Source organism: Diabrotica virgifera, chromosome 4 (assembly GCF_917563875.1).
Source record: "Diabrotica virgifera virgifera chromosome 4, PGI_DIABVI_V3a".
Classification (NCBI taxonomy): Eukaryota; Metazoa; Arthropoda; class Insecta; order Coleoptera; family Chrysomelidae; genus Diabrotica; species Diabrotica virgifera.
In genome coordinates, this window is record NC_065446.1 from 163,043,598 (window position 1) to 163,059,588 (window position 15,991).

The 15,991-nt window shown below is 31.3% G+C and overlaps 1 protein-coding gene across 1 annotated transcript in view; it reads right to left on the bottom strand.

Moving 5' to 3' along the window:
- The window catches only part of LOC114336768 (dynein axonemal heavy chain 10), an 863,661-nt gene that overhangs the window by 519,026 nt on the left and 328,644 nt on the right, over positions 1-15,991 (bottom strand). Inside the window, exon 26 of the mRNA XM_050648469.1 lies at positions 11,159-11,353. Within this exon, the coding sequence (XP_050504426.1) occupies positions 11,159-11,353 (195 nt within the window). The remainder of the gene's footprint in view (positions 1-11,158; positions 11,354-15,991) is intronic.

Genomic DNA, 15,991 nt, shown 5'->3' on the forward strand with positions numbered 1-15,991 from the left:
TGATCATGTCAATGATTGCTACTTTTGTATACTTAGTTAATCCAAGTAAGCGTCGCAATGGCAAAAATTCCAAAAATATTCAGTCCCCAAATCTATCATCAATGTCCTACTGCTCCAGTGACCCACTATGAAAATCTTCCAGTGCATTTTAGTTCAAAGCTGAAGACACCAGAGCAGCCACTACCGCCATCACAAATATGTATGATAGTAGTAGCAAAGGCAGTTATTTTGTGATCGGATATCCATGTTTTGAACCCATAGACACAATTAGGATATACAAGGCATACTGAGTAAAATAGCGTAACGCGCAAGCAGTCGATCGGTAGTATATCTATCTCTTTTAACCAAGCGATCCCGCGCATGTGACAAAGATGGCTAGACCAGTCAAAGTGAATATTGGCCAATGACGTCCTTGATGTTGGCATAACACTTCTATTCACAAAGCGGCCCATACCTTACCTAGTCTATTTTTATTATGTCTATGATTGAACCGCATCTCAATAATTCAGAAGAGTTTAAAGACTTAGTAATAGATTTAAAACTAATCAAATTTAAATCAGAAATATTAGCTTCACGGCTAAAACAGTGTAATTTGCTCGAGAACGATGTTAAAATAACTAACCAAAGGAGTTTTTGCTTACAGAAAAGAAATACTAAAATAATTATTTTTAGAGTTTTGTTTTATTTTTTTATATTTTTGGAATTTACATAATGTGTTTTTTATAATTAAAATTAATACAAATATATAATTCAAAATTTGTTTGCTTTTAAATATATTTTAAATTAAAAAATAGAGAGAAGATAAAGAATAGAAAAAAAAATTTGATAAAAATATTTTTTCTTTGTATAGCTAGGCATAAGAAATAAAAATCAGAGATTCAGAATTCAGACTCAAAATTCAAGTTGACCTGTGACTAGTAACAAAACTATACAGGGTAGCGAGAAAGTATGGAAACGCGGTAATTTCTCGCTAACCGCTATAACGATTTTTATAGATTTTGTTGGATAAGGGTCTGTTAATGCGGCCGATATTATAGTTGTAATTACATTGTTGTCAAATTTTCGATTTTTCTGGAAATCTAATGAACTTTCTAATTTCAAATAGAACACCCTGTATATTTTTTAAGTATTTAAGTCCTTAAGAAACACTGATTATTTTTAATGTTACATTCCCTATACCTAAATGCCATAATTTCTGAGTTATTGCTACATTTACTAAAAAAAAATTAAACAAACTACAAAAATCAATTTTTTCGGCCCGTGTAGCCTTTTTTAGGTTCGTTCATCATTGGGAACAAAAAATTACATTTATTAAAAAAAAAATTATAATTACATATTATAGTTTATAACAAAAATTAATTTTTTGTGCCCGGATAGACATTATTTTAGATTCTTTGAATCATTAGGAACAAAAAAGATCTTTTTTAATTTTTCTCTAAAGTTAATCGTTTCCGAGGTATAAACAATTATAAACTGAAAAAAAAATTGAAAAATGACGATTTTCAAGGTTTAAAAACACAAGTAAATTTTTTTTTGGAATTGCGAAAAAAAGAGTATTTTAAAATTAAATAAGCCCAAATTACTTATGATTACTAATAAAATAAGGTTTGGTCCTGAATTTAGGCACTTCGTAGTTTCAAAAATAATATTTTTACTTGTATTTTTAAACCTAAAAAATCGTCATTTTTCGATTTTTTTCAGTTTTAAATTGTTTTTAACTCGGAAACTATTAACGTTAGAGAAAAATTACCTACAAACCTTTTTTGTTCTAGTACATTCATTGAAGCAATTCACCTCGCAATTCTAAGGCCTTCATGGATTTGTTTGAAATTTTGGCAGTAGCTCAAAAATGATGCAAATAACAAACCCGACTTGGTGCCGTCTATGCTTTCACCCCGGAAGTGCATGCCACCTTTTCCGGGGGGTGGAAATTTAAAATTTTGAAAATGACACCGGGAATCGATAGAGAATTAAATTATGTGAAGAACATGTGGAATAAAATTTTTTACTTTACTTAATATGTTCTGAATTATTCGCGATTGAAGATAAAAAAAACACGTTTTTCAATAGTTCTTCGCGAGTAACTGGAAAATTACGCATTTTCAGGAAAAATTCATCCTTATTAAAATTAAAGCTTATAAAAGAACAAAGAAAATAGTGAGTTTTATTTAAATTTTGTAGATAATATTAAGCAACTTATGAGTCACTGAAAACGATTTTTTTGTTTTTCGTAAATTTATGCAAAGATTTGAGTTCAAATAACGGAAAAACGATTAATTTTTCATAGAAAAAAATGTTATTTATTTATGTACCAAGTCAGTAAAGTTACTCTTTATCAAACGAGTCTGATATTATGAACAGAGTGAGCGTAGCGAGCGAGGCGAATAACAGGCAAGTTCGATAAAGATTCTTTACTGACGTGGTGCATACAAAATTTTATCGCCAACAATTTGATGTACTGCCCATCGCGGCAGGTAAAGTAAAATTATTCTTTCATTACAATAAAGTGTTACTTTACTGCCGCAAATGAGGGCAAATGAGTACAATAATGTGTGACTTTAGTGACGGTTGGCGATAAACATTTTTAAAGCGCTTTTATCTACTCTATGTCATATTATGTATAAGTTTTTAGTTTGGGAAAACTGTCATTATAGATAGCAGTGCGTGAAGGGTTTAAAGTTTGCGTGAAGTAACAATGTATTTTAAATGGGATTTACTTTTTCGCGCTGTTTTTTCGCACACTTTCATATAACCAAATATCCTTAACTTTCGCGTTGTCATGGTGATGACATATGAGCAACAAATTACAACAAAAGTTTTGACAGTTTTGTGGTTTGAGAGAAGTTAGAATTTTTAAATATCAAAGTTCTAAAAATTGTAGAATAGAAATGAATTCCAGTGACGAAGAGTTACAGTTTTTGTATTTGTTTATCGTAGATAATGTGCGTGATGTACTTTTTGCAAACTTACGCGATGTATAGCACTCGCTTCGCTGTCGCTCGTGCTCTAAACATCGCGTGCGTTCTCAAAAAGCATACTTCACGAACTGTTTCATAAACAACTATTTTAGACGTACCTACCTCAGTAAAATTCAATCAAGTAAATTTCTTTTTTTTTTCGATATATCAAAAAATACGTTATTTTTTTTTAAATATCTCAAAAACTATTGGATTTACGAAAAAAGTGATCAGGCCAAAAATTTATTTTTTTTTTACTGAAAATTTTGCTTTGTCTATAACTCATGTAGCTCATAAATGAAGCGAGATATAAGCGTTTAAAGTATTGACTTCAATGCAAAGGGAGCGTCTTTTTAGCCATTTAACATTAAAATTATCTGAACAAAAGGGTCTAGAAAGATTGTAACTCTCATGATCTTATAGCTTATGAAATTCCCTACAAAATGATGTGAGAGTAAATGCAAAAAGCTGAAAGAGAAGCTGAGCTATTGCTAAAAAATCAAATACAGTTTTCTAGAGATAATGTTTGAAAATTACGGAGCGTCTAAATTTTGATATTATTGGAGTATTTATTCCAGTATACATGCAGTGTCTGCTTTGTGTTTACATATCGGGCAACAAAACTTTCAATTTTGCTGAATGGGGATGGACAAAAGTGAATGACACCTTGGTACCAAAAAAAATGACGGATATTCATGCACAAGAAGAACTACTTAAAATGATATTTTGCAATTGCAAAGAATGATGTGGCTCAACTTGTGGATGACGCAAACTTGGATTATATTGCAATCAATCGTGCAGTTCTTGCTCTGGTGATAGCTGACAAAATTGTTCTCCTGTGGGCCAAGAAGAAAAGGAAGTTGATGCAGAAGAAATGGACGAATTTGGAAGTTGAATTTTAATTATTGATATATACTTTAAAAATCATATTCATCTTATACTTAATTTAATGTTGTAAAGTAAATATTTTTCATTATCATTAAAATGTGGAGTTTAAAAAGAATTTCCCTCAAACTTGTTCAATTTCCATCAAAGTATATTTTTATGGGATACAAATTTTATAAATATATCATTATACCATTAGCAACAATTAATTTTCATTTTCTTAACGAATTCCACTACTTCAAGCTTCAAAAAGATTTTTTCCCTAATTTTTATGATAAGGGGTAGTTTTTAGAGGTTGAATCAAACTAAAAACTTGTATGTATCAGGTTTTTTTATATTTAAATAATATACAGGGTGTAACGAAAATACAGGTCATAAATTAAATCACATATTCTGCGACCAAAAGTAGTTCGAATGAACCTAATTTACCTTACTCTCTATTCGGTAGGGATACACCGGTCACGGATTAATAAAGAAACAAACGAATCGGCAGGTCGATTGTAATATTTTAGGTATACCAGTATCATAAGCGTAGACCTCGGGTGCGTAGAGGGCCAATATCTATTTAATTATTGAATTTTTAGTAATTTTTTGATTAAAATTTAATAAACAGGATAATTTAAGGAAAAATAATAAGATAAATAATAAAATACAATGCACCCTTGTTAGAAATACCTTTCTTAGCAAAAACTTAATACTAACTTAGGAGTAAGATTATGCAAAACACCTGACTAGAACATTTTCCCGAGCAGATGCGAAGAGACTTCCTTGACTAAAAGAACAATTAGGATTTACCCGCAAGTAATATTTTAAATACGAAAAAATATATAGATTAGTGCCGATTCGATATGCGGTCTACCATCCAATATGCGGTCTACCGCAGAGTAACTAATTCGTTATGTGGTCTATCACAGAGTAGTTATTTCGATATGCGGCCACCACTAAATAATGTTAATGCATTCAGTAAATTTTGCAACTACTCGTATATACAGTATGGTGCAAATGAAAGGAATAAATTCTTTATTTCGTAAACCGATGACATTAGGGAAAATCCCGAAACAGGTCGATTTTTGTTTTTAAATTATGATATTTTGACTGAAGTAAAAGACAGACGTACTCTCAATCATGTATTGTAACTTCCGACGACCGGTTTCGCTCTCTAAAGTATGCAGAGCATCTTCAGGTCAACGGTTACAAGTAACTAAATGATTCAGTTACAAGGAGGTACTACCTCAGTATTCATTAACATGATATATCTGCTTAAGTTATGCTAACGGGATATGGTGGAATAGACGGAGAATGTTGCAAAGGTAAACAAGTTTATGGAATTTGGGAATTTTTGAGGGTGAAGAGATAGTTGGTGAAAGACAACCAACAAATCTGTACCTGTTATTTTGTTTGTGAAGTAGACTAAAGTGAATGCCATATATACAATTTTTTTAAAATGTGATGGTTTTAAAGATTTTTATTTCTATTTATTAAAAGATTTTTGTTTTTATTTATATTTATTAAAGACTTCTATTTATTAGTGTATGTGTTAGTGTAAGACTAACAACGTTTGGATCAAAACGGGTCGATATCTAATATATATGTTAGATGTGGACGTGCAGCTGTAACCTAAATTGCTAAAGTCAATACTCCTTGATGTTTTAATGAGAGGAGTAGTGGTCGTAAAAAGGATGAAACATCGGAAAGCTTAAAAATTGTAGCTAAAAGGGTATATTAGCAGTCATATAGTAATAACAGTAATAAATGTGAATTGATAGACAACAATGTAGGTACATGAAATTGAGATATAAATTAAAGGGTGAGAATTAGAGTAGAAAAGAAAAGAAAGGAAGGGATTAAAATTCAGTTGAAAGTAATTGATTGTAAATTGAGACTATGTATTATTGATATAAGCAGTGAAGAAACATTAATAAACTATTGAAACAGATAAAAGAAAGGAATAGTAATAAAATATATTTTGGGGGTATACCTACAATGTGTTTTAAAATCTGTCAATAAACCCATTCAACATATGATATTTTGGCATATATATCATACTAGTGTCGTCATCCATCTGGGGGTGATGACGTAATCGATGATTTTTTTAAATGAGAATAGGGGTCGAGTGCTAGCTCATTTGAAAGGTCATTAAATTCACTATTTAGTCATATAAACATTTACACAATTATTTGTACAGGGCGTGCAAAAACATTTTTAATGAAATTATTTGACAAAAAAGAAGAATGTATGTAGTTTATTTAATTCAAAATACATTTTACTGTTGCCCAGAAACAGAAAAAATGTTTATTTCAAAAATAAACATTGCTTTTCGATTAAATTCAATGTTCAAGCCAGCTCCCGCCAGCCACCTGTTTCTTAGGAAGTTTGAACATTTAATTTAAGCGAAAAACAATGTTTATTTGTGATATAAACATTTTTTTACTGATTTCTAACAGCAATAAAATGTATTTTAAATTAAATAAATTATATAGATTCTTCTTTTTTTGTCAAATAATTTAAATTAAAAAAATTTTTTGGGCGCCCTGTATAAACAATTATGTAAATGTTTATATTAATAAATAGAGAATTGAATGATCTTCCAAATGAGCTAGCACACGACCCCTATTCTCATTTAAAAAAATCATCGATTACTTCATCACGCCCATATGGATGACGTTACTAATATGACATTTATGGCAAAATATCATAATTTAAAAATAAAAATCGACCTGTTTCAGGATTTTTCCTTAAAGTCGCCGGTTTACGAAATAACGAATTTATTCCTTTCATTTGCACCATACTGTATAGTAACAAAATAAAGCTCACTTTTTGACCTATTTTAATTACGGTAACTGTCTTGGCATTTTACTTATTCAAGTGAAAGTACTTAACTACCCAAATAGGTGCAAAACCAAATTAGAGAAAGTATGACAAACTAATGCAATTTTAATAGGTAATTTAACTAAATGGGTCGACAAACAAATCAGAAATGCTATAAGAAACTATAAGGACATTTGTTATCTTCCAGTTGAATTTATTATGTCGGATTGGTAACGCCTTATATTGTTAATTTTGTGAGAATCTGTTCGTGCTGTTTAACCGAAAATGCCAAGACGTGTTTTAGATGTAGATACTCTAATTTGTAACCTACATAAGTACTTTATTGCGGAAAAAAACAATGGTGGTCCTTTAAAATCGGTAACGTCTGTACAACAACGCGTGTGCGATGCTTTAGGAATTAGCGAATCAAAATTAAGATCTACAATTAAAAACGAGAATAGTGAAGTGCCGGGAAACGATCACCACCATACTCGCCTGTTATTAAAAACGAACGATATGTTCGAAGGACGAAAATTTCAAATTCATAATATCATATATCAAATGCGTGCAAATAAGGAACATGTGACTTTAGATACAATTTTACTTAAGTTAAAAGAGAGGAAATTTGGTGACATCGGCAGAACAAGTTTATGGCAAGTCCTACATAACATAGGATTCAAATTTAAAAAAGAGGATAACAGAAAAGCGCTTTGTGAAAGAAGTTCTGTTGTACACAAGAGAATTGAGTTTCTGAGAAAATATAACAAATTTAAAGAAGAAGGGTCAACTTTTGTATATTTAGACGAAACATGGATATTTTCTAAGGGTGCTACCAAGAGAATATGGCAAGATGACAACATAAAATCGATCAAGCATACTAGTGGAGAAGGGAAGCGACATATAATTCTGCACGCGGGAGGGAAGACAGGCTTTATAGAAGGTGCTGATTTAATATTTTCGTCTACATCAAAAAACAGTGACTATCATGAAAATATGAACACGGAAATGTTTGTGAAATGGTTGCGTGAAAAACTTCTTCCCGGATTAAGTGAGCCCAGCGTAATTATTTTAGACAATGCGCCTTATCATTCAGAAATACTAAACAAAAGTCCAACAAATTCGTGGAATGTAGATAAGATTAAAGAATGGCTAACAAATGAACGCATATATATTCCACAGCATATATTAAAGTCTGAGTTGTTATGTTTGGCAAAAGAACATGCAAAACCAAAAATCTTTGTGGTGGATCAGGTTATTGAAAGTTACGGGCATCAAGTTTTACGTCTTCCACCATACCACTGCCAGTTTAATCCCATCGAATATATATGGGGAATAGCAAAACAATATTACGACAACCATATTGGGCCTAATGGGTATACAGACGAAGCGGTTTGGGAAACTTGGCGAGAAGCACTTTCAATTGCAACTCCAGAAGTATGGCGGAACTGTATATACAAGTGCGAAAAATTAATTGAAGATTGGTGGATTCGTGAAAATAAAATTAACGAAATAAGCCCAATCATAATAACAATTAACGGTGACGACAGCGATGATGATGACAGCGATGGCGATGATAGTGTGAACAATAACGACTAAATCATTTTAGTAAAAAAAATTGGTACGTATATTGACTTAATAATATTTAGCATTTTACTTAAATATTTGATGTTTACATAATGCCCTGCTGTAGGATTACCGGATCCTTTTCAAGGCGTGATCATTTTAGTAGGTGTGATTTGTTTGAAATCGAAACTATTTGTAGATATTGTAGGTACATACGTAATATTATAATATTGTTTTTAATAATTTTTATTTACGGGAAAAATACCCCATTATACATATAAACTATAAAATATACATGACTAACATAGAAAACATGCGATCTGAAAAAAAAATAAAACAAGCTAAAATTAGTTTACAATGTCATATAATTGCTTTTTACACGCGTCAATTGACTTTAATTTAAAAACATCCAACGTCAATATATCACTTAAATTGATTGTGACTTTATAGAAAACCATTTTAGAGATTAAATTAAAACATCAACAATACAGCAACGTTTAGCCTTCTACCTTTTATAAGTTATAATTTGTTTTATTTTTATTATATTGATATTCATGCAACAATTAATAATAGGTATATTGATTTTTGGCTACGGATAATGAACTGTTATAAAGAATCATGAAATTATCTCGTTTAGGCTTCTGAGGCTATACAAACACCTAAAATTTAAAATTATTTGATTTATATAAGAACCTCCTCAAATAAAAAATTACTGCGCCCATGTGTAGATAGTCAAACTACACCGGACCAGTAAATTCGTTCATTTCTTTCTTAATCCATGACCGGTGTAAGTCTACCGAATAGACAGTAGTACAAATATGCACACAAAAAAAGTTACAGCCCTTTGAAGTTACAAAATAAAAATCGGTTTTTTCGAATATATCGAAAACTATTAGAGATTTTTTATTGAAAATGGACATGTGGCATTCTTATGGCAGGAACATCTTAAAAAAGAATTATAGTGAAATTTGTGCAACCGATAAAACATTTATGGGGGTTTTGTTCCCTTAAACCCCCCCAAACTTTTGTGTACGTTCCAATTAAATTATTATTGTGGTACCGTTAGTTAAATTCAATATTTCTAAAACTTTTTTGCCTCTTAGTATTTTTTCGATAAGGCAGTTTTTATCGAGTTGCGGCTTCTTTTTTAATATGTTTACATAAAAATTTTATGGGGGTTTTGTTCCTTCAAGCCCCCCAAATGTTTGTGTATGTTCCAATTAAACTTTTACTGCCGTACCATTAGTTAAACACAGTGTTTTTAAAACTTTTTTGCCTCTTTGTATTTTTTCGAGAAGGCACTTTTGATCGAGATATTAATTCTTTTTTAATATGGCTCAAAATATACCTAAAAATGTAAATCATAAATAAATTTTCATATTATTACCAAGTCTCCATAATCGTACTTAGCCATATACAAATTTGTGGTGGATTTGACAAATATTCGAAATATCTCGATAAAAACTGACTTTTCGAAAAAGTACTAAGAGGCAAAAAAGTTTTTAAAATATTGTGTTTAATTAATAGTACTACAATAATAAATAAATTGGAACGTACACAAAAGTTTGGTGGGGTTTAAAAGAACAAAACCCCCATAAAATTTTTATGGGGTGTCTAAATTTCACTAAAATTTTTGCTTAAGATACTACTACCATAAGAATGCCACATATCTATTTTCAATAGAATATATTTAATAGTTTTCGATATATTGGAAAAAATCGATTTTCATTTTGTAACTTAAAAGGGCTGTAACTTTTTTATGTGCACATTTGTACTAAGGTAAATTAGGTTCAATCGAACTATTTTTGGTCCCAGAATATGTGATTAAATTTATGACCTGTATTTTTGTTACACCCTGTAAATTTTTTTGTATTTAAGATAGAAAACAAAATGATTTCATAATCTCATCCATTTTTTTATAAACTGTATGAGGGGTAGTTTTTAAGAGTAGTTACGTAAAACATGTCGAACTATTAGTTACATTGTAAGACAACAACAAAAATTTAACATGTTTAAACATATTGATGTCTATAACTGCTTCCATTTATTAATTTTCAATTTTTTCCTAAGTTTCATTCTTAGGGGTGGTTTTTGGTGGTTGCATTATTAAAAAAATTAAGTGTCAGATTTTTAAAAAGAAATTTTCCTATTACGACACAAAATAAAATAAAATCATGTTTCTTGACCATATTTTTTTAAAGGGTTGTTGATTCTTTTAAAGGGTTGTTGAGCTATAAAATATCAAAATATTAGTCATGATTCAAAATGATCAACATTTACCTCAGTTAAACATAATTATAGCATATTACCGCTTTAATTCATTAGTTCTCAATTTATTGCAGTAAGGGGTAGTTTTCACCCCTTAAAAATAAAAAGAATACTTTGCGACCAAGTCAGGTTTGAAGAGAAGGGGTAAAATAAACTTAATTCCACATTTTGAAGAAGATCGATGAAGGCAATTAGAATTGCGAGGTTTGGATCCATTTTCAGCTTGAATGATTGTACTATTCCCAATGATTCAAAGACCCTGAAATAATGTCTACCCATGAACCTAAAAAATTGATTTTTATAATTTTTGTATAATTTGTTTTTAATAAATGTAGCAATAACTCCGAAATTATGGCACTTACGTATATGGAATATAACATAAAAAATGATCAGTATTTCTTAAAGACGTCAAAGTGCAAAAAATATACAGGGTATATTATTTAAAATAAGATATCTTTGAAATAGGAAAGTTCATTAGATTTCCAGAAAAACGGAAGATTTGACAACCATGTAATTACCACTATAGGCCGCATTAGGAGACCTTTAGCCACCAAAATCTATAAAAATCGTTCTAGATGTTTGTTGTACAACCTCATTTGTACGTGATGAAGTCTCTAGGTACATTGTTTATCAAGGGTAAATCTAATATCTTTATTTGTGTTTTGAAAACATCTTACCTACGAATATTCCTTCTAAATACAACCACTTTCTTTGCACAGCGAGCCATTCATCGATCACTTCCCCGATATTTGCAAGGGCCTTCTCCCATTGTTGAACTTGAGGCAAAAATGGTCCAACGAATTGTGATCCTGCCATGCTTTGTAAATTTATGGAATTATCTTCCAATACTTGTATAATTTCATCAGTTGAACCTAAAATATCAATTTATAGACATACTTAAGTGGTTCTCAATAGCAGGAACAGATTTATTTAGATAATTATTTAAAAAGTTAATTACACAATCTGGATATTCAGTCATCATCCTTTTTGTAAAAAATTCAGGTAGTATTTCATAAAAAAAAACAGGTATCATAAAAAATAGGTAGTATTTCAAACAGGTCTACAACTCAATTAATGGTCACAAAATTATATCCAATATGGAGATGGGAAATTAGGGCCTACAAAACTAGTATCAGACCAAATAGTATGTTATGGATATGAGACATGGGTGATGTCAGAAAACACAAAAATAAAGCTGGAAAGTCCTTAGGAAAATATTTGAACCTATTAACGAAAACGGAGTATGAAAATGCAGGAAGTATTCTTTTTCTCATGATCATCTTTCAGTGCGTCACAGTTTTTAGATTTCTTTCTAACGCATTAAATTGTATGTGACACAAAAAAACGCACGTCGGTGATTACATTTCGTCGGTGACATTTATAACATTTATTCTAGTTATTCTAATTGTCGATAGATGGCGCCATAATAAAAAAATATTTTTTTTTAATTAGATAATAATATTACAAATATAATCTGTATAATTTATAAGACTATACAAATCAAAGAAAATACCATTTTATAAATGCAAGAAACATGATTTGTTTTTATTCCAAATTGAAAATAAAATGTGACAACTGTCAGATTTAACTAAAATGTCATGTTAGAATAAATGTCATAAATTTGTATTATCACGGACTTGCCCTTTTTCCTATCATTTGTTACGCACTGAAAAATGCTCATGAAAAGGACAATATGAACTCTACCAACGCAAATTTTCAAAGAGATCATCATCATCATCATCATCAGTAGCTCGACAACCCTTTTTGTGTCCTGGCTTGTTCTAGGATTTTCCGCCATTCTGTTATGTTCCTTGCTTTGTTCTTCCAGTGGGTAATCTCAAGTGTTTTCAGATCTTGTTCCATTTGTTCCATGTATCTAAGTTTGGGTCTTCCCTTTGACCTTCTCCCTACTGGTGTTTGCTTCATTATGTGTTTTGGTGTTTCGGTCTCCAACATTCGTTCAACATGGCCCATCCAGCGCAGACGTCCGATCTTTATGTATGTTATGACGTCGGGTTCGTTGTATGCTGCGTATAGTTCAAAATTATATCTTCTGCGCCATACGTCATTTTCTTTCACCCCCTTATATATGTGTCTAAGGATTTTTCGTTCAAACGTACCTAATAAGTTCTCATCGTTTTTCGTCAGTGTCCATGTCTCTGATCCATATATATGGACCGGTTTTATCAGGCTTTTGTATATTTTGCATTTGGTTTTTCTCGTGACGTTGTTAGATCTTAGATGTTTAATCAAAACCAAATGTTCAAATACTTAGATACCAATTTCAAAATTCGGTAACTTAACTTCGATGGGCTAGTCATATAGTGAGAATGTAGACTAAAAAATGCCGGAAAAGTGCAATACAGAAAGGAAGGCCACGGCAATGATGGGAGGATAAAGTGGCAGCGAATGCGCAAAATCGCCTAGTCGAGAAAACCTGGTGAAGACTGATGCAAGATCAGAAAATTTGGAGACATAATTCAGAGGAAGCCAAGGCCAAGAAATAGTAAAGTAGAGATTCACAGGCTCTGAAATAAACTCTGCAAAAATAATGTATTATAAAATGTTTTGTAAGTACCGGGTGTCCCAATAAGAATGGCTCTCAGCCATATCTCAGAAACCGTTTACGGTACAACTTTGAGAAAAAGATATTTATAACAAAAGTTGCCTCGGAAAAAGCCTGGAAATTATTTTCATAATTGTAGGTTCACCGCTAGAGGGCGTAATTGAATAGCAAAAATTAAAAAATCAAAATTTTACAAAATTTTCCTAATGAAAAAGCACTGGAAATCCGATCATCGTATTCTTCATAAAATTCTGCGCATATTTGATTTCACAAGTTTAAGTCAACCTTTGCAAATAAGAGGTGGGGTTAGTGGGAATATTGTTATGAAAAAATGGCTGTAAGTCCGGTTCTGCTAAATCGAATTTTGCAAACTTGATCTTGTTGAAAACAAATCTTCTTCGTCAATGTTAGAGTTATAATTTCGAAACTGCCTATTAAGTGATATGCCAGCTAGGAAGCATTATTTAATTATTTTCAGAATAGCGAAAACCGCATGTCGATACCTTTTTTCTATCTCGAGGTATCTTCAAACGTATAAATTTTAAACATAACTGTTATTGTTACCGATAAACGAAGTTAAGGAAAGGTAGTGTGCTGTGGAAAAAACAAAGAAACATTTTTTAGACTTCAACGTGTATTAATTAAACAACAATAGGACAAACAACACTATAAAATATAACAAAGAAATAAAAACAACTACTTAGTGACGACTTGAATGTTCAAATTATGGCCCATCATTTTTGATTCAAGTATTTACTCTTTAAGGCCGCGTTCAGAGTGGACGAGCAAAGAGCAAAGAGCAAAAAGTGCACGTTCAGAGTGGACGAGCAAAGAGCAAAGAGCAAAGAGCAAAGAAGTGCTAATAGCGGGTAGTTACGCTAGACGAGAGTTTAGTTCTTTTCCACTCGGCAGTATTAATAGGAGCGGTAGGATATTTGCCCTTTACTCTCACAGTAGTCCATGTAGTGAGACCGCTCCCGTCTGAAAAAATTTCCGATTCGGTCTCTTTGTGGATTCCTATTCAACAATGTTTTAAAATTTCCTTTAAACAAATCTGAAGGGTGCCGGGCGGAATTTTTGGGCAGAAATTGTTTAAAAAATTTTTTTAAACAAATACAAAAGATCACGTTTTTTGCTCTGGGACACATATTTTTAAGTTTTGTGGGTCATTCTAAACAACAAAGGTATCTTGTAAATGTTCTCAAAAATTGATAGTTTTTGAGTTATAGGCAATTTAAAATCTGAAAAATGCGAAAATACGCATTTTCGAGGCCTAAAAACTCATATTTAAATTAGTATTTTTGAGGTTGCCAGATACTTAAATTGAAGTTTAAACATTGAGCTTCAAGACTTTGAAGAGTGATCGCGTCTAACCTTAATTTATACCGTTGTTTTTTAATTGTTAAATATGCGTGATTACCCGATTTTTTGGCCGGTGCGGCGCGCTCTATTTCAAAAATCTCCTATTTTGCTCCGAAAATAATTTTTTCTAGATTTTTTGGGATTTTCTAAATAAAATAAGTTTCTTGACATTTTTCTCAAAAGTTAACAGTTTTAAAGTTATAAGCAATTTAAAATCCAAAAATGAGTTTTTTATTAACTTATAACTTTAAAACTATTAACTTTTAAGAAAAATATCAAGAAACTTATTTTATTTAGAATGTCCCAAAAAATCTAGAAAAAATAATTTTCGGAGGAAATAGGAGATTTTTGAAATAGAGCGCGCCGCACCGGCAAAAAAATCGGATAAACACGCATATTTAACAATTAAAAAACAACGGTATAAATTAAGGTTAGACGCGATCACTCTTCAGAATCGAAGCTGAATGTTTAATCATCAATTTAAGTATCTGGCAACCTCAAAAATACTAATTGAAATATGAATTTTTAAGTCTCGAAAATGCGTATTTTCGCATTTTTCAGATTTTAAATCGCCTATAACTCGAACACTATTAATTTTTGGGAAAAATTACAAGATACCTTTTTTGTTTAGAATAACCCAAAAAACCTAAAAATATATGTTCCGGAGCAAAAAAATGTGATCTTTTGTATTTGTTTAAAAATAGCTATTTATGAAACAGTTCGTGAAGTATGCTTTTTGCGAACGCACGCGATATTTAGAGCACGAGCGACAGCGGAGCGAGTGCTATACATCGCGTAAGTTCGCAAAAAGTACTTCACGCACAGTTTCATACAATATTTTATCTACTCTACCATAAACAAATAAAAAAACTGTAACTCTTCGTCACTGGAATTCATTTCTATTCTACAATTTTTAGAACTTTGACATTTAAAAATTCTAACTTGTTTCAAACCACAAAACTGTAAAAAATTTTGTCGTAATTTATTGCTCAGTATGTCATCACCATGACAACGCCAAAGTTAAGGATATTTGATTATATAAAAGTGTGTTAAAAACAGTGCGAAAAAGTAAGTCCCATTTGAAATACATTGTTACTTCACGCTCACTTTAAACACTTCACGCACTGTTATCTAGAATGACAGTTTTCACAAACTAAAAACTTACACATAATATAACATAGAGTAGATAAAACTGTTTAAACAATTTCTGCCCAAAAATTCCGCCCGGTGCTCTTCAGATTTGTTTAAAGGGGACATTTTTGAATAGGAATTGACAAAGAAACCGAATCAAAATTTTTTCAGACGGGAGCGGTCTCACCACATGGACCAAAGAGTGCGAGCGGAGAAATCAAACTGGTTTGGTTTCGCCGCTTTGCTCTTTGCTAGCACTCTGTGCACAAACCATAGATACTCATAGACGTTTCACGACCATGTTAATCTTTCGGATCGAATTAACGCCATCTCTTGATTGGAATGGGAACTAAATTGACAAATTTTAGTTACGTAGGAATTTCAAATGATAAATTTTGCGGGATTTTTGATGAAATTTCGCAGGAAATTAAAACAACAGAAAGACAATTCA